Source organism: Gymnogyps californianus, chromosome 6, assembly GCF_018139145.2.
Source record: "Gymnogyps californianus isolate 813 chromosome 6, ASM1813914v2, whole genome shotgun sequence".
In the NCBI taxonomy this organism is placed as follows: domain Eukaryota; kingdom Metazoa; phylum Chordata; class Aves; order Accipitriformes; family Cathartidae; genus Gymnogyps; species Gymnogyps californianus.
This window is the reverse complement of record NC_059476.1, coordinates 22,099,517-22,120,296: the sequence shown is the minus strand read 5'-3', so window position 1 is coordinate 22,120,296 and position 20,780 is coordinate 22,099,517. Positions and strand designations below refer to the sequence as shown.

The following is a 20,780-nucleotide window of genomic DNA, read 5'->3' as shown; positions in this document are numbered from 1 at the left end:
TTCCAGAAGGTGGGAGGGCGGGAGAGAGAGTGGGTGCTGCCTCTCACCCCCGAGCTGCACCCTTCTGTGCCAGGGATGTGCAGGGGCCGCGGGCAATTCACTGCGCACCTCGTGTCCGATGCCCGTTGCCCCCTTCGGTGGTTTCCACCGAGAGAAGAACGTTTTTTCCCCCCTACTCTTCCTCTCCCCGCCCCAGGAGGGCGGGGTAACAGCGCGGGCAGGCCTCGGCATCCCGGCGCACGGGGGCTCGGCCGCGCCGCCACCCCGGACCCAGCGCCGCCGGTCGGGGGAACCGGCTCCCCCAGCGCGGCTCACGCAGCCGGGGGCGGCCCGGCTCAGCGGCGGCACCGCCCCGGGGGTCGCGCAGCCGGGGGCCGGGCCGCGCTGCCTGGCGGAGCGGGGCTCCATCACCGCCGCCGCTGCCTTTGCCCGCGTCCCGGCGGGGTCTGCGTGACAGCGCCGGGCACTCCCCGCCGCCGCTTTATGTAACCCGCCGCCCGGACCCGGTTATAAAACGCCGCCAAGGCAGCCCGGCCGCCAGAGCCTCGCCGCCGCCGCCCCGAGCGCCGCAGCAGGCGGGAGGTAACGGCGCGGGGCGGGCCTGCGGGGGGGCGCGGCGCGGCGCGGCGCGGGGCGGGCGGTGCGGGGCGGAGCGGCGGGGCGCGGTGCGGTGCGGCGCGGCGGGGCGCGGCGGAGCCCCCGGAGCCCTCCGGCGGGCTGCGGTGCTGGCGCGGCTCGGCCGGGGCGCGGGGCTGCCCCGCTGGCGGGCGGGGGTTTGGGGAGGGAAGCGGAGCGTGGTCGGCCGGGTCGGCTCGCGGCTCCGGCTTAGTAGCGGAACCGGCCCGCGGGGCGAGCGTGGGAGACTGGAGGGGCACTGCTTGTCAGGTGCCGCTGCTGCTGCTGCCCGATCCTACCTGTAGCCTCTGCTGGGCTTTTCTCATCCTCCTGCCATCCTTGCACATACCCGCAGCAGTGGTTTAGCGTGCCAGTGCTAATCGGTAGCTTTGCAAAAACCCCTGTAAAAGAGTTTATGGTGTAATAAACTACAGAACCTGTCCAGAACAGATGTGAGGTATACAAGACAGTCAGACGTTCAAAAGTCTAACTGGGTCTTTGCCCCTGGTGTCACTGTCGTCCTGTTTTTTTCTCCTGATCTGTTGTGCAACCTTTCAAGCATATAAGCCTTCTCTTGCTGATGTAACCAGCATATCCTTTCTTGTTTCCCATAAGCAAGGCTTTCCCAGGGGTGACCAGCCTTAGAGTTCAGCATGTGTCCAAGCTAATCAACCCTTCCTTCTCCCCACCACTTTTATTTTACTTCTACAGGAAAAAACTACTGCAACTTCTTGAGCTTTAAGTGATAGGAAGAGGCAGAGAGGAAAGGGCAATTCCTGTTTCTTTAAATCTGGCTCTTGCAGTTCCAGTCCCTTAAAAGGACAACTGTCTCCCTCCCTGAGAAATCCACTACTTCTGCAGTGGTGGATTGTTGGTCCTACTGGTTGTCACCCTCTCAGTCCTGGAGGAAAAAAGTGCAGGTGATGGGAAAAGGGTGATTGGTGGCATACATCTATCTTCCCACAAAACTCAAGTAACCAGCAATGGATGTCTTTGTGGACAGTTCTCTCTCCTTGCTCTCTTAGTTAGCCTGGTGACCACCTTGGCTTTCTGCAACATCACAGTAAATTTTTAGCTTTCCAGCAAACACCGTCATGCCAGCAGCTAGAAGAGAAGTAAATGATTAGACTAACTTGTGTTAGTCTAACCTGTCGTGTTCAATTTCTGGAAGGGGCATGTAGTAATTCCTCTCTTCCTTGCTGTAGTTCCCTGGAAAGGAGACAGGAAGGTTTGCAGCTGCGAGGGCACCTGGCTAAAAGGCAGGGTACAACTTATGCCCAGGCCTTGCACAGGCTGCAGAACTTGGGGACTGCAGGGTTTCTATGTTCTTCACATGCAACGGCAAGGCAAGAACTTTAAACTTTTTGGTTTTTTTAAATGAGTGAAGGGATCCAAACTTCGTCTCCATCGGTTACAGCAACAGAAAGGGAAGCAGCCCCTTGACAAAAGAGCTCTGCTGCTCTGACTAATAAGTGAATCAATATTAATGGTTATACCCCTATTGATATATTTCCTACTATGTAGGCTCTGATGCATGGACAGGGAGAACAGTTCCTTCCCTTTGCTGTTCACATGTCCTCCCTTTCAGGTGCTCCCATCCTGAGCTACAGAGGTAGCTTGTCTGCTTGAACCAGAATGATTTATAACTTTGTGATTACAAATAGATACCATATTTAATTTTCCTTAATGTACCAGTTTGTACCATGTTTTTCCTTACTGTGGCATGTCCCAGATCTCTCGCTGTAGGAGGGGGAACTCCTACTGTTCTTCAGGGTAAATGGTGCCTGCAGACAAATCCAAATTTCTCTTCCTATTTGTAGTTGTGAAGTATCTTGATACTGGTGTGACTGAAACACTATAAGCAACATGTGTAATTGTTATTTGAATCACATTGGTATCCCTGAAACAAACTTGTGCCAGCAAACAAGGTGCATGTGACTGGCCTTCATTTTCATAAGCACAACCGTTTTTCTTCCTGTGGTTCTTCATACAGATTCATTAATAGGTTTTCTCTGCTGGCTTTGTGGGGGTGTGAGAGGGGGTAAGCATGTTATGCCTGAAGGAGGGGAGGGAGCTTGAGTCTCTTTAGCTTAAGTGCTAGCAGCTTGCATTTGTAGTCCCCACTGTGTTGAGCAAGATGGTGACCATCACAGATGGGCTTGGTTTTTACCTCATTAGATGCTCTTTGAGCTAGCATCACTTCAAGAACATACATGTCTCATTCTTAAAGGCTATGTGTATTGTTCTAAATCTGTGAGTTTCTGTGTCTTTGGGGACTACTGGATGTCTTCCAGTGCTGATGTCCATCCTTTTGGAAACTTGGCACCTGTAAGCATTGGTGTGGTGTGCGTGAACTTGCTTTTCCAAGACACTTTCTGCAGAAATCTTTGCTCACATGTCTCCTTCCCTGTATGTTTTTGTGTTCTTTGTCTCAACAGATGGGAACTGCTCAGAACAACAGTGACCTCAAAAAACTCCATGCAGTAGAGCTTGACCTGTGTAACAAGGACATGATGGCAGACACATTTGATCACAGTATTATTTCTGTTGGAGAAGAGGAAGGAGCGGGCAATTTCCAACGTTCTCTTCCAACACGAGAGTCCCTCCGATGCCCTCGGGGCTCTGTTGTGAGTTTCCATAACATCCAGTACTCCGTTAAGCAGTCCAGTGGATTCCTATGTAAATGGAAAACTGTGGAAAAGAAGATCCTTCATAATGTTTAGTAAGTTCTTGCTTAAATAAAATACCAGAGGGTAGGAATTAATCTGCTGCTGTGTATCAGTGACCTCAATGTCACCTTCCAGATCCAGCTGTGCTGGTAAAGAAATGACTACCCTCCTGCCAGTCCGCAGTTCGTGTGAGCACTTTCTGATTTGCTTTTAGGCAAAATAGCCGGTATATAGCTGAAGCAGTTTCAGTTATTGATCTGAGCAAATTAGGACCAAACTTGTGTGAACTCTTCTGCTAGAAGATCTGAGGGTTCCCTTAACTATGGTTCAAGCTACAGTTGGAGGAAATGAGCAGCGGAGAGCAGTTGTTTCTTCTTTTCAAGACCCAGCTCAGCAGGGAAGACACTTAATTTCTGTCTTTTGTAGATTGCTTTTTATGTCCAGCTCTGGTTCTGTTCTGACTGGCAGTCTGGGACAAGAAAGGAAAAATGCTTATTGATTTCAGATTTAAGGAGAAGTTTTTAATAATCTCTAAGTTTTCCTTTCAACAGCATTTTGTTCACACCTTACCTCTACTATGAGCTGCATGTGAACAGTCCTCCATATGGAAATAACTCTTTCCTTCTTCCAGTGGCATTATGAAGCCAGGCTTGAACGCTATCCTGGGGCCAACAGGGAGCGGTAAATCTTCGTGAGTACTTTCTTCTGCTCCTTCAAATGGACAGTCAGCTGTTCAAAGAGGGTTTGGGGTTCTGAGGGTTGGGGGAGACGTGAGGGATCTGCAGGCTCAGACCTTTGCATGCCTGTGAGAAATCTGGTGATGCAGTTTGACCTCGTGTCCCTCTGTAGGCTTTGCTGGAGTTCTTGCCCGGCAGCGGCGTCACACCCCTCATCTGCTACAACTGGTGGTCCATATTACTGCAGTCACCTTTGGTGGTGGCCTGAGTTAAGATACCAGGCTGAACTGAGGTGACTGGAGCTCAGGTGTAGGCTCTGTCCTAGACCTGTAATGGAATGGGGAGGGGGTGCAAGCTCCCTCGGGGCAGGAGAGATGTCATCCCCTGTGAAGTCACTGCAGCAAGACTTTCTTGAAGATGCTAGGCCAAACCCCTCTCTGACAACTGACAGGAATATGGTGTAATGTCAGTCTGTAGGATGCTTTGGATCCTCACCCCAACTTGGCTGTGGCCTGGTGGCGAGGGTGCACATGTGCTTGGGTTCTTTGGATGAAAGCACAGAGAAATGCCATGCAGACTATCTCCAGCCAGTGCTGATGCTGTTTTCTCTCCCATATAACCATGGTAAGAGAGCTCTTTGTCACTCTCTGCCTTTGAGAATGTCAGAGTGGCAAATATGGCCACGGTTCACACAGGTGTGTCTTTGTGGTGACCCTTGATCTTCCTCTCTAAGGAGACTGCTGGCTAATCAGGATGTTTTCAAGAGCAACACTTCATCAGGGCAGTGTTTACGTAGCTAGCAGACAGGCTGGCCTCTGCATTGGCAGTAAGGAGAATCCAGTGATATGTTAAAACAAAATTACTTTATAGAATTAATCTTAGCTCTAGTCTTGTTTGTACCCATTTGGATTAATTTCCTTGAGATCAAAGTAGTTAATTCTGTGGTCCCCTGGCTGAAGAGCAGACTGCAGCTCCTCGGCAGGGTGCTTTTGTCTCTGTGCATTTGAGGTTAGCTGTTAATACAGAGACTGAGTTTATGTCTGTAGAGGGTTGACTGCTGTGAATTGTGAGGGTCTGTGTACTACCACACTGCTGTGGCACACCTTGTGCTGGAAAATCCTGTGTCTGCACCAGGCTTTCTGTACAAAGAGCTAAGGCCCCCAGAGTAGAGGAAGCCCCTGTCTGTGCCCTTTGGTTTGCAGCATGCTGTGAGCAGGCTGGAACTGCAGTCCTGACTGGTGGTACTTATCCAGTCAAAGGTAAAAGCAGCTGTTATGGCAAAACCTAATGCCCGGTATTTGTCTGAAGTCTCCTAGATGTGCTGGCTGCCAGAAAGGACCCAGCAGGCCTGTCTGGAGAAGTGCTTATAGATGGCATCCCACAACCTCCAAATTTCAAGTGCATCTCAGGCTATGTTGTGCAGGTGAGTAACTGCCTTCAGTGGAGGCCTGGGAGCCCTTGGGAGGGAAGACCGCATAAGATGAGCAAAGCATGAACTACTAGGTTAGGTAATCTTCAATGATCCCTACAGAGTCTAATTTGATAACTCAGATGTTACAGTATTTAGTATTTTTCTGGGCTATGGAAGACAAGAGGATCAAACCATTACTCCAACCAAGTCAAGCACGGAGGTGTTTGTCTTCCCAAAGCCACATGGATGCCCAAACCACTGAGCTACTGTGGCTTGTTCTTTGGGCTCTGCCCTGAAGTACTAGCAAGGGTTTAAAAAAAATAAAAAGGTGAGGAAAAAACCCACAACACCCAAAATACTTTGTTGTAAAACTCAGAAGCAGTTCTAGCTGGCAGAAGTACCTTCAAGCTATCAGACAATAATTCTAGGAAGTAAATAGATCCGTGCTGTTCTTCCTCTGATTCTGCCTGGCTGGGACAGAGCTTCATTCCACTCAGAGACAGGAAAAGCCAGCTGAATCTGTGGAAGTGGGTGGAGGCCTGGACCAATAATAGACCCTCAAAGCCCTGAGGGAGCTGAGGAGAAGGGGATTCTTGGCAGCCATATGAGCAGCCAAATCTGGAAACCATCCAGGCTTCTGACTGCAGGCAGATGTGAAATAGGCAGCTTTTCTGAAAGCTGCCAGCTGGGGGGCTCTGGGAGGATGCATGTGATGAGACTGATGCTGAGTCTTGATCCTGCAGGTCAAAGATCCCAAAATCGCCAGTGTCTCATGAATGGCAAGGAAGTTTCTTGCAAGTGGTCCCAGTTTGAGACATTTGTCTCTCAAATGTCCAAAGCAACCAAACTTAACCTTAAAATGATAGGCAACTAGGTGAGACTTTAAATGGTCTCTCTCCCCTCCCACCCGTGTGCAGTACTCCCTAGATCAATAAAGATGGCCCAAAGACTACAAACAACACTTGAGGCCTAAATACATAAATACATACATAGTTATAGGGTCAGTTTTATGCAGATGAGCATATAGACATGCTAAGTCATGTGTTATCACTATAAAACTGCTGGTGGTCTCTCCACTCTTGCCTTCAAGTGAAGGTGTCACGCCACAGTTTGTTACGTTTGGTATTAAGGCAGCTTAAATTCACAGTTTACTTTCCAATGTGGTGACCCAACAGATGTATTGGTGGATCTGAGGATGGGGAATGGGAGGCTAGGGTGAGAGACTGAGGGTGTGTGGGGAGGGAAGTGATGGTAGGAAATTCCTAAACCAGCTTTGGCAGCAAAGCCAGTTTATCATAACACTACACCGAGTAATCTGTCATATACTTCTAGCACAGCAGCACGTTCAGTCTTCCTCTGTTAACTCCAGTGCCAAACATGGTTAGCTGGCACATCCTTTGTGCTGCTGATCAACTACATCTGATGTGGAAGGAGTCCCAAAGCAGGCAAGAATCTGCTGCCCTGCAGCTTAGGGGCTGTGTCTTCCAAAAGGGCACTAGATTTGCAAGGTGCCTGATTAACAGGCATATTTCTCAGCCGCTGCCCAGTGTTGCAGCCCTTCTCTCGTCATATGGTGGGATGCAGAATTGGCTCAAATGTCAAAGCGGGGTGATGGAGAGGCGTGGAGCTCTGGATGGACCTGACGTCAACTCTGTTTGGCTCGTGGTTGTTACAGGTTGGGGTAGGCTGCCGAGATGTTTGTCAACTGGATAGATTTGATTCTTGCTCAAAATGCACATGACTCTTGAAGCTTTTCTAAAGGGGTAGCCCTTAGAATAAGGTCTTGCGCCCAAGAGTTATAGATAGTTGAGACATGGAAAAAATCAGGACCATCTTGGTGCAATACTCTTGTTTGTCTGAGGAGCTCCTGCCAGTGAGGAGCTGGGGAGAGCTCCTTGTTGGCAGCTGAACTCGGCAGGTGCTCTGGACCACAGCAAGATATGGCTTGTATCCAGGAACAGAGCTGACTTGGGTGACTCCCTGAGTGTCTCTACCTTGAACACTGAGCGCTGGCAATGTCCGTTGGCTTCAGCTGGACTGGCAGAAGTTTAACTCTTTACAAAACCAGCTACCTGCTCTGCCTCCCTTTGGCTGGTAAGGAAAATGCACGTGCAGTACAAACTGGTACTGTCTGCACTTGAACTCCTAAGCCTGAAAGCAGGCTGAGGTGTTGCTTGGTGTAAGCTGGGAGCCTGCAGAGCTGCATTCTCCTTGTGACTGCAACTGAGTGACCTTGAATTTTGTGTTATGTAAGTTTTGAAGCAGGGGTTGTCCCTCAGTCCAGTTTCTACTGTGGTCCACAAACAGCTTATCCAGCAACTGCCACTACAGGGACTCTGGTGCCCAGTCAGGTAGCTGAGAAGGAGGCTTTCCAACTGTCCATTTGTACTGCTTTCAGGATGATGTTGTCATGGGCACAATGACGGTGAGGGAGAACCTGCACTTCTCTGCTGCCCTGAGACTCCCCAGCTCCATCAGTGTTAAAGAGAAGGAAGAGCGAGTCACCCAGATAATCAGTGAGCTGGGATTAAGCAAAGTGGCTGATGCTAAGGTGAGCAGTGAGAATACCTTTCTCAGAAATCATACGACCTCTGGAAACTGAAGTACTTGACTCTGGGCAGTATGGTGTATGTAGTGCAGCTACACTAAGCTAAACGGGAACCTGACTAAACCGCACTGCACGCAAGAAATCAGTGTCCAGCTCAGGAGGTACCTTGGAAAGAGGTATGTGTATTTGCTACTAAAAGGGGAAGATTTTGGACCATGTCCAGCATGTTGTATAAGTTCAGAGGGGAAAAAGTCGCCTAGTCATTGCACCTTGGAAAGCTGCTCAGTCATTTCCTGGCTTTGAGGGACAAGACAGGGAAATTGTTTTTACAGTGCTGAAAGCTGTGAGGGATGGAAAGCTGGGCTGTGATGGAGAGGTTCTGTGCAGAGCTTGTTCCTCCCAGCAGCACTTTTACTCTTACTTTACTTTTACTTTACTTACCCCACTTTTACTTGAGCAGCAGGCGAGCTACCAACAAAAGGCATCCCTGAACACTAATGCCACCTCTGACTGCTGTGGCCTCATTCTGCCTCTTGCTTGTCAGTGTCATCCTTGTTTCCTGAAGTCATGAGGTGCCGGATACCTCTGAAAATCAGGCTCTGTTTGCTGCTACACAGCCCCTCACACTGAGTCAGACCCATCATCTGCTGCTGGCCCTAGAGTTCACTAATGGGACTCTGAAAATGAAAAGGGCTGCTGGGTGTGGAGAGCCCTGAACTGCAGAGCATGCACTGACTAGGTCTTGTTGCAAATACCTGATTTCTTCTGCTTGTAGGTAGGAACCGAATTGATCCGGGGAGTGTCTGGAGGGGAACGGAAGAGAACCAGCATTGGGATGGAGCTCATCACAGAGCCACCAGTCCTTTTTCTGGATGAGCCAACAACTGGCCTTGATGCCAGCACAGCCAATGCAGTCCTCATCCTCTTGAAGAAGTAAGAGTCAGTTCTTCAGGGCTCTGCTGCAATTTTGTTGTCAGCTCATTGGTAAAAAAAGGAATGCTGTTATGACTGAGTAGCTACAGTGCTCTTTTTTAAAAAAAAAAAAAAGCTAGGCAAATAGACTCAGAAGCGGTAGTAAATTATTTCTCTGGGTCTTGTCCAAAGCCTTTTGAAGTTGATGGGAATCTTTCCACAGCAAGCGTTGGATTAGAGCCCAAAAAGCAGATGTAGCTTGGACAGCTTCCCTTTGCCACAGAGAGGGGTGGACTGGGAGGTCAGGCCTTGTAATTATAATTTCTTGGCCTTCCAGCTGAGTCTATTACAAAGTCTCTTCCTCCACTCTGGCAATAGCCTTGAACTCAGATCAGACTTCACCTACAGATTTACCCTCAGTGTTTACCCTCGGTGTTCACCTTCATCTCCTATGTTTTGGAGATGAACTGTCTTCTGGTACAAAGAGGACCAGACAAGGCTTATTTAATGAGAATGAGTTCCTAACCCTCCTCCTGGGTTTGTAGCGTGTTGTCTGGTTTTGCTTGGGGGAACATTTTGCTTTGCTGTTTGTGGATAGAGGCCTTTGATTGGCAAGGATACGTGTTGGACATCAGTGCTAAGCACCTGAAAGAGTGTCTGACAAACCTGAAGGAAAACTAGTTTTGACTTTTCTAGAGAGTACATCTTCAGCAGAAGAGCTAAGAGAAATCTCAGCTCGCCAGACTTCCACAGCCTGCTATGTAAAGCCTGGTACTGCCATTGAGTGCAGTAGGACCGTTCCAGTTAGTCAAGTTGAAGCCTGGTATAGAAAACTTGTAAGGAGGGTTTATACACAGCTGTGGTCTCAACCTTTGCTAGCTACAGACAACATCATACTTTGTCTACCCGGACTGCAATGATGGTCTCTTGTAATGATGGGTAGTGTCTTGAAGGTCTTGCAGGCAGCATCTGACACAGTGACAGAGAAGGGGGAACTACAGCTTTTCTGGGGCGAGACCCTGAGAAGTTGACAAGTATTTGTCTTGGATTTGGATACTTATTTTTTGCTTAGGTTAACATGACCTTTCTGAAATGCAAAGTGTGGTGTATTTGAGAGATGTTTTGTTTCTATTTCAGGCTCTCAAGAAGAGGGCGAACCATCATATTTTCAATCCATCAGCCCCGCTATTCCATATTCAAGCTGTTTGACAGTCTGACATTACTAGCTTTGGGAAAGGTGCTGTACCATGGTCCTGCGAAGCAGGCTGTGGAGTACTTTAGTTCTATTGGTAAGTCTGTGCCAAGAGCAAAGGCAACTGGCTAATGAGTTTGATCTGTGGGTAGGTTCTTACCCTAGCACTGGATAACAGTCCTGTGCTGTTTTATCACTAGGATACTAGAGGCTGCACACATACAGTCTGAACAGCATTACGTTAGAACAGGAAAAAACCAAAATGATAAAAACGAAGTTTTTCAGACAACGCGGAGCATGGCTCTCTCCTGCCTTTGTTTTGCCTTGCATCAGGACAAAACCCCAGAATCGTGTGGACATTTAGAAGCATGATGCACAACAGATAAGATGATGCTTGTAGTTCTACCAGGCCTAGGTGTCAGACTCTGTGGGTTTTGAACCACTGCCTGCAGACTGGCAGCAATATGTAGCGGCTGATCCAGGAATCTGCTCTAGTCTGAATGCAGATGGGTGACCGAGAGGACAAAATCATAGTGTGTCTTAAGATGGGTTAATAATTGCACTGTTGGGTGGCTGCCCCCTCTCCAAGTAAGCAGAGTGAGGGTTTCTGACTATAATGGACACAGAATGTGGAGTGAATTTCCAATCATCTAGTCTAGATGCAGCCATGGACACATTGGATTCTAAGCTTTCCCTGGCTTTAAGGGAGATGCTTTAAGCAATCTCACTACTTCTACTCCTCCTCTTAGTATCCCACCTCACTTCCTTTCTCACAGGAATGCTATAGAATAAGCATCCTTGCTTTTTTTTTTCCTTCTCTTTCCTCCTTGTCCCATAGCTAGAACCATAATATAAGAAGCTGCTCTTGGACAGCCCTTCCTCTTCCTTGTGACCAAGGAAACACAAGCAAGAGTTGAGCTTCTAAAGCAAGCATCTGAGGCTGTAGAGCAGACATCCAGCAACCTCTACTGAGGAACTGTGTGTCTTTCAGGGTGGGATGTGGTTGAACAGCACTGGGAAGGAAGCAAGAGTTGTCCATGCTGAGCTGTGTAGAAGCAAGTTACAGATTTCTCCTCACCTGAAATCAGTGGAGAATAAGCAACTTTGAAGCTCTGTATAGATACCTCAGATTCACCATCTCCTAAATTCTGTCCATTCTACTGCTATAAACTAATGCTCATGGTAAGCAGTGAAGTTTTCTTGTAACAGGGTTGTGGAAGAGCGATATAGTATCAGACCTGACATGCCAAGCTGTGGTCTGTGCAATACAAACATGTTGCATGTGTGGTTTTTTGGGTTTTTTTAAGGATATGAATGTGAACCCTTCAACAATCCAGCTGACTTCTTCCTTGATATCGTAAATGGTGATTCAACTGCTGTGGCAGCAAGCAAGGAAGATCACAGACCTGTGGACACAGGAAAAGGTAAATTGTGAAGGAGAAATCCACTGTTGGCTGGTGTAGAAGGAAAGTTGTATGTGGTGATGGCAAGCTTTTATTCTCTGGGTTTCCTCCAGTCTAAGGGCACTTCATTATCTTTTTATTTCTCCTACGAATAGATGTACTTTGCTTTGGGCTTCTTTAAAGAGCTCAGAAAACTTTTAAAAGGGATTTTTTTTCTTCCTTCAGTAATATAGGAGAGCAGTGATAAATATCAGTAATTTACGAAACCTGTGTGGGAAAGACTGAAAAACTAGAATTGCTTAGTCTCAAGAGACCGCTGACAGAAGACAGAAGTTTTCAGTCACAGAAGAGGCTGCTGCAGAGAAGACAGGCTAGATAGGCTAAGGAGTAATGGATTTACAGGGCAGTGAGAAAGATGGGAACTAGATTAGAGAACAAACTCTCTAACAATATAGTGAGTGAAATGTTGGGAAATATTTGTTTGGGGATGCTGTAGCATATCCATGACTGAAGGATTATAAGGGAACAGTTTTTGTAATGGTGCTTTTTGGGGATGGGGAAATGGATTAGAGCAAACATTGATTTCCCCAAAATTCAGTGAAACAAAGGTTTTCTGGTGCCTCATTCTAAGAATATGGCCATTTTTGTGCCACAAAGAACAGGCAGATTAGCTAGGTTTGATTAAAACTGTAGGGAAACCCTCTCACTCAAGCTAGCTTCTTAAGCTCAGAGCTAAGGCTTGAACAATTCAAATTCTCTGGGCATTCCTGCTTTTTTTATTCAGCTGCCAAAGTGGCTGAGCACGTTGATGGGCCATGTCTGAAGGTAGGGTTCATGGGCAATCACAAACCACATCTTGTCTTTCTCACTCAGAGGTAAGCAGTGAAAATGGAGTGGCAGAAGATAACGTGGACAGCAGTGTGGTAGATGTGCTGCATCAGAAATATCTCAACTCCAGCCTGTATCAGAGCACAAAGGAAGCACTGGGGAAAGTGGAGCTTAGATGGGGAAGCAAGCAGAGAGTATCCAAGCAGGGGCATGAGATTACCTATGCAAATGGATTCCTCACCCAGCTGTACTGGGTGTCCAAGCGTTCCCTGAAAAACCTCATCAGGAACCCGCAGGCCTCTGTTGCACAAGTAGGTAACAATTGCTAAAAGTCTCAGACTCCCTCTGCTCTCAGTCCCGCAATCTGCAGTTCGTAGGACAGACTTTTGATTTCAAAGGCAGCTACGGAAACAGAAAAGTCTTGTGCCACTGCCACTTAAGTGGCACAGCTGCCGCTGTGGTAGCCCAGCTACCTTTGTTGCCTTTGAAAAAAATGTCCATTTTAGTTTAGCAGAAGGACTACTGCACTGAAGATTGGGGAGGGGGGGGAAATGCTCCATTCTCCGGTTCACATGAGGAGCTTCTAGGGTGATGTTAATTTTGTGCCTTACTTGAAATCTTAAGCTGTGTTATTCTTTGAGTGTGCTTCTACTAACCTTTCCCAGCCAAAGAAGATCAGAGGAAGGAGAAAAGTGAAGAGGATAAACTCAGAAAATTTGCCATAAGGCTTTTAATTGTGTGTGTCATAGGTATACATTGACTCACAACAGCAAAGTTTTAGGCAGGTGTGAATCTTACACCCTGTATATACCTTAATAATAAGTTTACCCCTATTTACTTATCTGAAGGACTCCCTTTTTCCTTTCTTCTTTCTACTTCTAGATTGCAGTGACCGTAATTCTAGCCTTGGTTGTGGGTGCTATCTTTTTCGGTGTAAAATTGGATCGAAGTGGCATTCAGAATCGGTAAGTTGGAAAGCCACAGCTTTGCTCATTTTTCTATTTGTAGCAGACAGGTTTCAGCCACAGGGAAGGCCTTGGGATCCACTTGGACCACAAAGGAGGGTTGGGCTCACAAGCCTCAGTGCACTGCAGCATGGTATTGCCAGAGGTCCTAAAGGGACCGCAGTTCTGTCGGGCTCGCACGTATGTACAAAGGAGATGTGAAAGGAAAGATAAAGGAATAAACATGGGTTTACAGCTAAGATCTACAGTAGCACAATTAAATATCTCCATTCTGTGGACAGAGACAGATAAGCACTGACTTGATGGTATGATGATGTCTGAGGCTGCCAGTGTTGATCTAGGCAGTTTCCTCACTTTTTGACTGTTCTGTTTTGCCTTCTAGGGTTGGATCCTTGTTTTTTGTCACCACAAACCAGTGTTTTTCCAGTGTCTCTGCAATTGAGCTGTTCATCAGAGACAAGAAACTATTTGTGTAAGTAGTGAGGCACTTTTAGACTGTCTCATACCCTGGAGCGAGGCGGGGGGAGTATCTTACAGGCTAAACAAAATGATTTCCACCAAAGACTTGATTGCTCCCTTGCAACATCAGACTGTAATAGTAATGCTAAATTGGTCTGTATAGCAGGGAGCTGAAATGCTAAGAGATGGGGGAGGGAGGGGAGAAATAAAATGCTTTTACTTGCTTGCTGTGTCACAGTTTATTGAGAAGTGCTTTTCCTACCCACTTTTGGTAACAGCTGTTTTTGAAGTCTGCACGTGAATCCTGCAGACTCTGAACCCTGCCTGCCCTCTTGCTGACAGGGTTGAAACGCTGTCTTGCAATGGTCCTAAAGTGATAAGACTGTGCAAAGATGAAGGGAGAGTTCTTGGAAAAGCTTCACAAGGGATGCTCAGATGAAGAGGGCTGCTGGCTGGCTTACAAGAGCTCCCTAATATTCAAGCGCATCTCTCTGTCTATATATATATATGTATATGTGTTTGTATGCATGTATATGTATGTGAATGGCTGTATATATTATATACACACATGTATATATACATATATGTTGAAAATGTAGTTTGGAATAGCCTCCAGCTCATGGGATGAAAGGGCAAGAGACAGATCCTATGCAGTAAAGAAGAAATTGGAGATTTGTGCCTGGAATGCACATGTCCACCCACAGGTTGCTCAGAGCAGCTTAATATTGCCCCTAACAGCTGCTCTGGAGTGAATCTCCCCCACACTGACATTTCTTGCCAGTCTGCCCTGCTTACCAGCTTAGCTTACCAGCTGTGTCAGTGGGGATTTTGGCACCTCACCAATTAAAGCATCTTTTCACGAGCTTCATTAAGCAACAAAACAATCATAATGACATTTAATTGCCCTGTGAACTGGAGGTGAGTTGATGTCCTAAAGGTGTTTTCCCATTGTTGGGTATCATTCCTTCTCCTCTGGAAGCAGCTGTATGAGTTAGCTGTGGATGAAGTGTTCCTCCAGTTAATAGCAGTCTAATACTTTTCCGTGCTCTTGTGTTAAGGATCATTCTCTTTGAAAAGAGATTTAGGAGCTTTTTTCCAGTATGTTACTTAGCAGTCACATAGCCTTTCATTCACTTTTCTCTGAGGGCTCTCAGTGTGACTGCAGGGCCTGTGAGATAGATCAGCCCTTACTTTACAAGGTGGGAAGTGATAGCACAGAGAAAATAAGCAACTTGCATATAGAGAAGGAGTCAGTGGTAGAGAGAACAGAAACCAAATCAGGGTAAACCAGACACACATGCTGAGCCTGCTTCCTAGATAACCTCTAAACCTGTACAACTCCCCTCCTTCCTGTCCTCGCAGCCATCAGTACACCAGCGGATATTACCGTGTGTCTGCCTACTTCCTGGCCTTGATGATAGGAGATCTGCTGCCCATGAGAACTGCTCCAGCCATCATATTCTCATGCATCAGTTACTGGATGATTGGTAAAGAATTGATGCTTTCATTGAACCTGTCATCTTCCAACACATTTGATTTCTGACTCAGCCAGAGTTTAATTCCTATATGTATAACATGAAACTAGTTGAACCTTCAACTGATTTAAGTGCTTGGCATCATAATTTCGGAGGACTCTGGGGCAGGGGCAGAGACACCAGCAATCTAAGCCAGGGACCTGCTTGACCACATCTTTCGGTAATGCTCTTTGGGCCTTTGGAGCGTGCATAGTTCCTGGCGACTCCAAACTTGGTCTTTCTTCCTGCTTTCCCTGTCTTGTATAGGAGTCCAAGGGTACCGCTCTGGGATTCATAATGTGGTTGTTTGCTGGACTCCTTGCTTTCTGTTTTTTGACAGGATACCAAGCTGTTGCAGGCCGGTTCTTCTTCTTCATGCTGACCCTGATACTGGTGTCCTACACTGCCACGGCCATGTCTCTGGCTATCAGTGCTGGGATGGATGTGGTGGCTGTGGCCAATCTGCTCATCACTATTTGTTTTGTCCTGATGCTTGTAAGTATATAAGGGGGAGTGTGCTCCTTTGGTGGAGGTGAGGAAGCAGCTGAGACAGGCTGAGAGGACTGGGTTGAGCCAGCCCTAAGTAGGCTGAGAATCCACAGTCCAGTAGTGTGTCAGCCCCATGCCTGTGATTTTATTGTCACTACAGTCAAAGATGTACTTCTGCCAACTTGTAATCTAAGGGTCAAATCATTGCTCAGGTGCAATTCAATAGGTGTGATGCCACCAGAGCTTTGCAAACAGTGTGCCCCAAAAAAGTGTTGTTTTTTTTTAATTGTCCTTACAAAAATTGATTTTAAAAAACCTCTTGCATTTCCAGTATTAGATATCTAAGTGATCAACTAGATTATTTAAAAGGAAAAAATCTTGAAATAAACTTTAGATTGATTGATTTTGTTGCATTAATTTTTGTTGCCCAGAGGGATTAGCAGGAGCATATCCTCTCTTTATTTTAATTCAGTATTGCCCTTGGGTTCCAGAAATTACTTCTATACTCTTCTTCAAGGACTTCTAAGGAAGAGAGCAAATGAGAGAGAAAGGAATTTTGAGTACTCATAGAAGAGGGATGTGAATTCTTTTTCAAAGAGATAATGTTAGTGATGAAACTTCTTGACTGTGAGGCCTATCAAGTTACCTCAGAGTAAAAAGTACTTCCTGTCAGGTGATTCCTGGTAGCTGTCTGCGTACATATTCTGAGCCCACAGCACATCCCTTATTCTTCGATTTGCAACTTAACCTGCTTTTGCAATAAGCTAAGTGATAGTGTATCGCTTCAAATGCTTGCTGTGGGTGAGAAGTGTGCAGGTGTAGTGAAGGGCAGCTGATGTACATGGAGATAAGTCACAGTATATAAGGAATGGCACGTGCACGTCCTGAAAGACAGCAGAGCAAGCACAAAAACACTTGTGATGAAGCACAGCCTGACGCGTCATGTTTAGCTATGAAGTCCAATTGTGCTAAGAAGTAAAAGAGCAAACCTTGTTCCAGGCAGGAGAGAGCACAGACAAAAGATGTAGGTCAGAGAAGACAGCTGAAACAGTAACAGCCCTTAAGGCTCCCCATGGTTTCCTTCTTGTTTCTCCACTTCCTCATCTCCCAGTCATCCTCCTTTAGCCGCTGGCTAGCTCTACCATTGGACACAGTCCTCCAGAGTAAGAAGTTGTTAGCATGCATGCTTCTTAGCTCACATGTGGATGCAGAAAACCTTTCTGACCTCTTTGCAAGCAGTTCAGCTGGAGTACTTGGGTGTGCTGTTGGGCCAGCTGGCTGGGACTGCTGCAAGGTTTGAACCTCATGCCTGTAGGCACAGGCATAAGAGCAGCAGAAGGTCCATCTATCCCAGTGCACCTCTGCTGGGCAACTGCAATATCTGTGCAGGAATGGCATTGTTTGCAGGAAACAGAGTTTGTGACTCATTAGTCTCTTCTGTTCTATTTCAGATCTTTTCAGGCCTCTTAGTAAACCTCCCTTCTGTAATGGCCTGGCTGAACTGGCTCAAGTACTTCAGCATCCCCCGATACGGCCTCACTGTGAGTAGAAAGTAGCATCGGTCTCCTGTGAGTAATGTAGCCACACTGCTGCTTCCTGGAGAGGTTTTGAGTATAAATGAAGTTCTCTTAAAAGTCAGATTTGGTTTCTTTCCTTGCACGAACATGGTAAAAGAAGAACAAACCAGCCAACCCCCAAAAGGAAGCAAAAGTTAATGTGTGTGAGAGGTGGAAGTCTCAGAGACCGAACAAATCCTTTGTGCCGCAAAATTAGTGCTGCCTGGACAGCGGAAGAGTGAGCTGTCCAGTGAGGCCCTAATGCCTAGCCTGAATATTTGATCCCTATGGTTTAGAATAAAGTCAAATATTGTACGGCCTCTCCAGAGACTGCTGTTTGGGTGGCCAGTCTGAGGTTAATGACTGTCCAACTGGTTAAAGGATTTACCATAATGCCCGAGTGTCTCATAATGCCTGAGTGTCTCAGTCTTCAGTGTGGCTTCCTCTGAAGTGGATTATGACTTACTGCCATTTCTGAATAATAAGGAGCTGGGGTACCAGAAAGCTAAGGGTGCAGCTGCTTGAAACACAGTAACTAGACAGAGCCGGTCACCCACTGGTCACAGGGCGGAGTTGTGCTTCCATCTCCTGTCTTCATCCTGGCCAAGCCTATTTGGGAGGAATAGTTTCCTACCTTTGAGTAAAAATGAGTGAAATGAATGCCGGAGCTGGGGCAGGGTGGTGTGGGCAGGACCATGTTGACCGGCAGTGGAAGAGAAAGGTAGGATCAGGGAGGGGGGAGATGTGAGATCTCCCCTGTTTGGGCATCACTGAGATGTTTTAGCAGTGTTGCTGAATGTGGAAGTGTCCCCTGAGATTGCAGTTAGCCCAAGATGCCAGTGCAAGGGAACACTTCTGCTCTTGCCTTGGCTGACTGTGCCATCTGCTTCAGTGTGCTGGTGCTGGGGTGCCTCCATGCAGCCCCATGGTTTTCTGGGTCAGTAGATTGACCCAGATAAAAGTGGATGAATAGGAACTTGTAGCTGGCAAGACAGAAACCCATGGCTAAATCACTGAAATGTAACTTCGAAGCCAAAGACTCAGACACCAAACCATCCTGCATGTAGAACTTGGAGTGGCTCCTCAGAAAGGCAGTGATTAAGAGCTTCAAAATAAAAAGAAACATAATACAGTTCCAAGAATGGTGATATGTGTCTTCTAATAATCAAGTTCCTTTGAGGTATTTCAGTTTTGGCACCCCAAATCACTAACTCTGTAAAAGTCTGATGTCTGCCTCTTTCCCTAGGCTCTTCAAGTGAATGAGTTCAGAGATCTCTATTTCTGTGGTGAGAAGAATCCAAATGTTACAGCGTCTGTGGGAGATACAGACAGTTGTCCCCCCGATATTTCAGGAGAAATGTAAGTCTCTAATTCATGGTGGTTCTTGGGCCTTAATTGTGATGGCTTGCTTAAAGAGAAGTCTGACTATTTCAAATTTTTATATTATTCACAGAATAACCACTCACAGGCCAGTCTCAATAATATGTCCCAAAATAATATATTTTAGGATTATATAGTAAAACTTCACAATTACACAAGAGTGAAGTAGGGATGAAACTTTACTCCTAAAAATAGGCAGATGAGCTAAATTAAGTTTTGTTTTTGATAACCTAGCCCTGGCTTATCAGTTTCCTTAAACAAACCCAGGGTCACTTAGCAATGGAAATGCAATGTGTGGACAGCTGCAAAGTTGTTGGGAAGCAGTAGACCTCTGATCAGAAACATGCCTGCCCCTCAGAGCTTGTTTGTAAATATTAACCACCCTGCAGATACAGCAGAGAGCCAAGGTATCTATCTCCCAGTGCTACTGCCCCATTTGAAATAATACTCTTGACTATTGATACCTTAAGTTGTAGCAATGCAAGTATTTCATGACACATGCTAGAGGGCTGGCAAACTGAGGTTATTACAGGGAACAGTGCTAGAGCACTGTTTCCACAGCTTTTGGACCCCAGACCCCTCCTACAGACCTCCAATGATTGCTGCGTGAAACTAATGCTTTTGTACTTATCATGGTTTAACATGGTTCTGAGGTGTACTCATAAATTGCCAGCCATCTATAAACAACAATTAGGATACTACTGAAAAATGATGAGAAACAGAGATCTAGATTTGTCCCTTAAGCTTTTTTTAGTGATAGGTTATGAAGTTGCTCTATTTCTGTCACCTGTTTTGCGGAGTTGAGGGTAGAAGAATCTTTGTGGAACAGGAATAAAAGTAACTACCTGAAGACTTGCACCACATAGTAATACCAACTTCTGCCTCGTGCTTTTCTGCAGGTGTTCTGGTGAAGCATACCTGTGCAGCCAAGGAATCGCACCTACTAACTGGGCAATGTGGGAAAACATAGTGGCTCTCTTCTGCATGACTGTTATCTTCCTTATCATTGCCTATGCAAAACTCCGGTTTTTGAGAAAGTTCACATAGACTCCTGCGTTGCCTTGCTCTGCAGCGTCTCCGGTCTTAAAACTGCAAAGCTTGTTAGGGCCTACTGGAGATGATTGCCAAAAGATTTCTACTAACTTTACTGGACTTCAGATGGGAACCCTGTCCCCTTGTTTCTGGAGCACTATCTCCACATGATTGTATGATTTTGGTTTTTAAGAAAAGATGCGTTAATGTACATTGCATAAGTGATTTTTTTTAAGAGAATTTCTCGTAATTCCTTAGGTACATATCAAACTATATATTGTAAAGCATTATTCTTCTGTGGCCAACTTACAGGAAATGTTCAAAGGGAAACATTTTCCTTTGAACATGTGAGCTTCTCCATCACAAATGGTATAAGGCGATGATGGCATTTATGCATTGTTACATTGTCCCTTGTTAGTGCCTGTCGCATCTGAGGAGAGCCAGAGACCATTCACAGTGTGTTGGAGATGCATTTGAGTTTGAAGTCAGTACAGGGAATGAGCGCTTCTTGCCAAGCAAGAACAGTTATACTTCTAGTAGCTTCTCAGTGGAAGCTACTTGCAGAAACAACTTTTGCTTGATTAAAATCTAAACAGCAGTGGTGTAAGACATCTCATCTAAGGAGAGTGAGATACTGTTGTACTGTAAAAAAAAAAAAAACCAAACAACCCCCCCCCCAAAAACCACCAACAGCAAAAAATACATTTACTACTGAAGAGGAGGGGAGGAAATTCCCCCTTTTTTTTTTTTAAATAAAAATTTCTATACTTAGCAATGGCAGATCTTTTTAACAGACTTAATGCTTAGCTGCACCATCTATATATAGGGCTACTTACACTATGGACTGAAAAAACCCATGTAGACACTGCTGTGGCAACTAGAGCAACGCTTACTGCAGTCACCACAGGACAGACTGTAGCATGCCAGCAGTTGTCTCCTCACCGCATCATTAGCAAAAGCAGAGCTGCTTTTAAGCTGCATTAAGACCCTCAAATGCAAGCGGACGGGCTAAGCCACAGGAAGACATCCTGAAACTCAAGGCTAGAGAGTTTGTTTGTGATGGCTGGGCTAGCAGCAGCCCTTGAAACTGGCCTGCAGCGTGAAAGTGCTTCTGGTGCTCTTGCAATAAA

General features: G+C 46.3%; 1 protein-coding gene across 1 annotated transcript; it reads left to right on the top strand.

Annotated features, from left to right (window-relative positions):
- Nucleotides 1-435: 435 nt before the first annotated feature.
- LOC127017641 (broad substrate specificity ATP-binding cassette transporter ABCG2-like) lies at nt 436-20,363 on the top strand. The gene is made up of 16 exons (XM_050898836.1): nt 436-582; nt 3,054-3,337; nt 3,916-3,975; nt 5,270-5,384; nt 7,771-7,923; nt 8,696-8,853; nt 9,970-10,121; nt 11,332-11,448; nt 12,301-12,566; nt 13,138-13,220; nt 13,603-13,692; nt 15,042-15,166; nt 15,534-15,688; nt 17,134-17,223; nt 18,485-18,597; nt 19,518-20,363. The coding sequence occupies exons 2-16, from the start codon at nt 3,054-3,056 to the stop codon at nt 19,663-19,665; spliced, it is 2,109 nt and encodes a 702-aa protein (XP_050754793.1). The 5' UTR covers nt 436-582; the 3' UTR covers nt 19,666-20,363.
- The last annotated feature ends 417 nt before the right edge of the window (nt 20,364-20,780 follow it).

Bases quoted from the DNA above. Each gene is read 5' to 3' on its own strand.
- LOC127017641 (XM_050898836.1), top strand. From the start codon at position 3,054: ATGGGAACTGCTCAGAACAACAGTGACCTCAAAAAACTCCATGCAGTA. The intron at 8,854-9,969 runs GTAAGAGTCAGT...TTTCTATTTCAG, and splicing joins GTCCTCATCCTCTTGAAGAA to GCTCTCAAGAAGAGGGCGAA. The intron at 11,449-12,300 runs GTAAATTGTGAA...TTTCTCACTCAG, and splicing joins ACCTGTGGACACAGGAAAAG to AGGTAAGCAGTGAAAATGGA.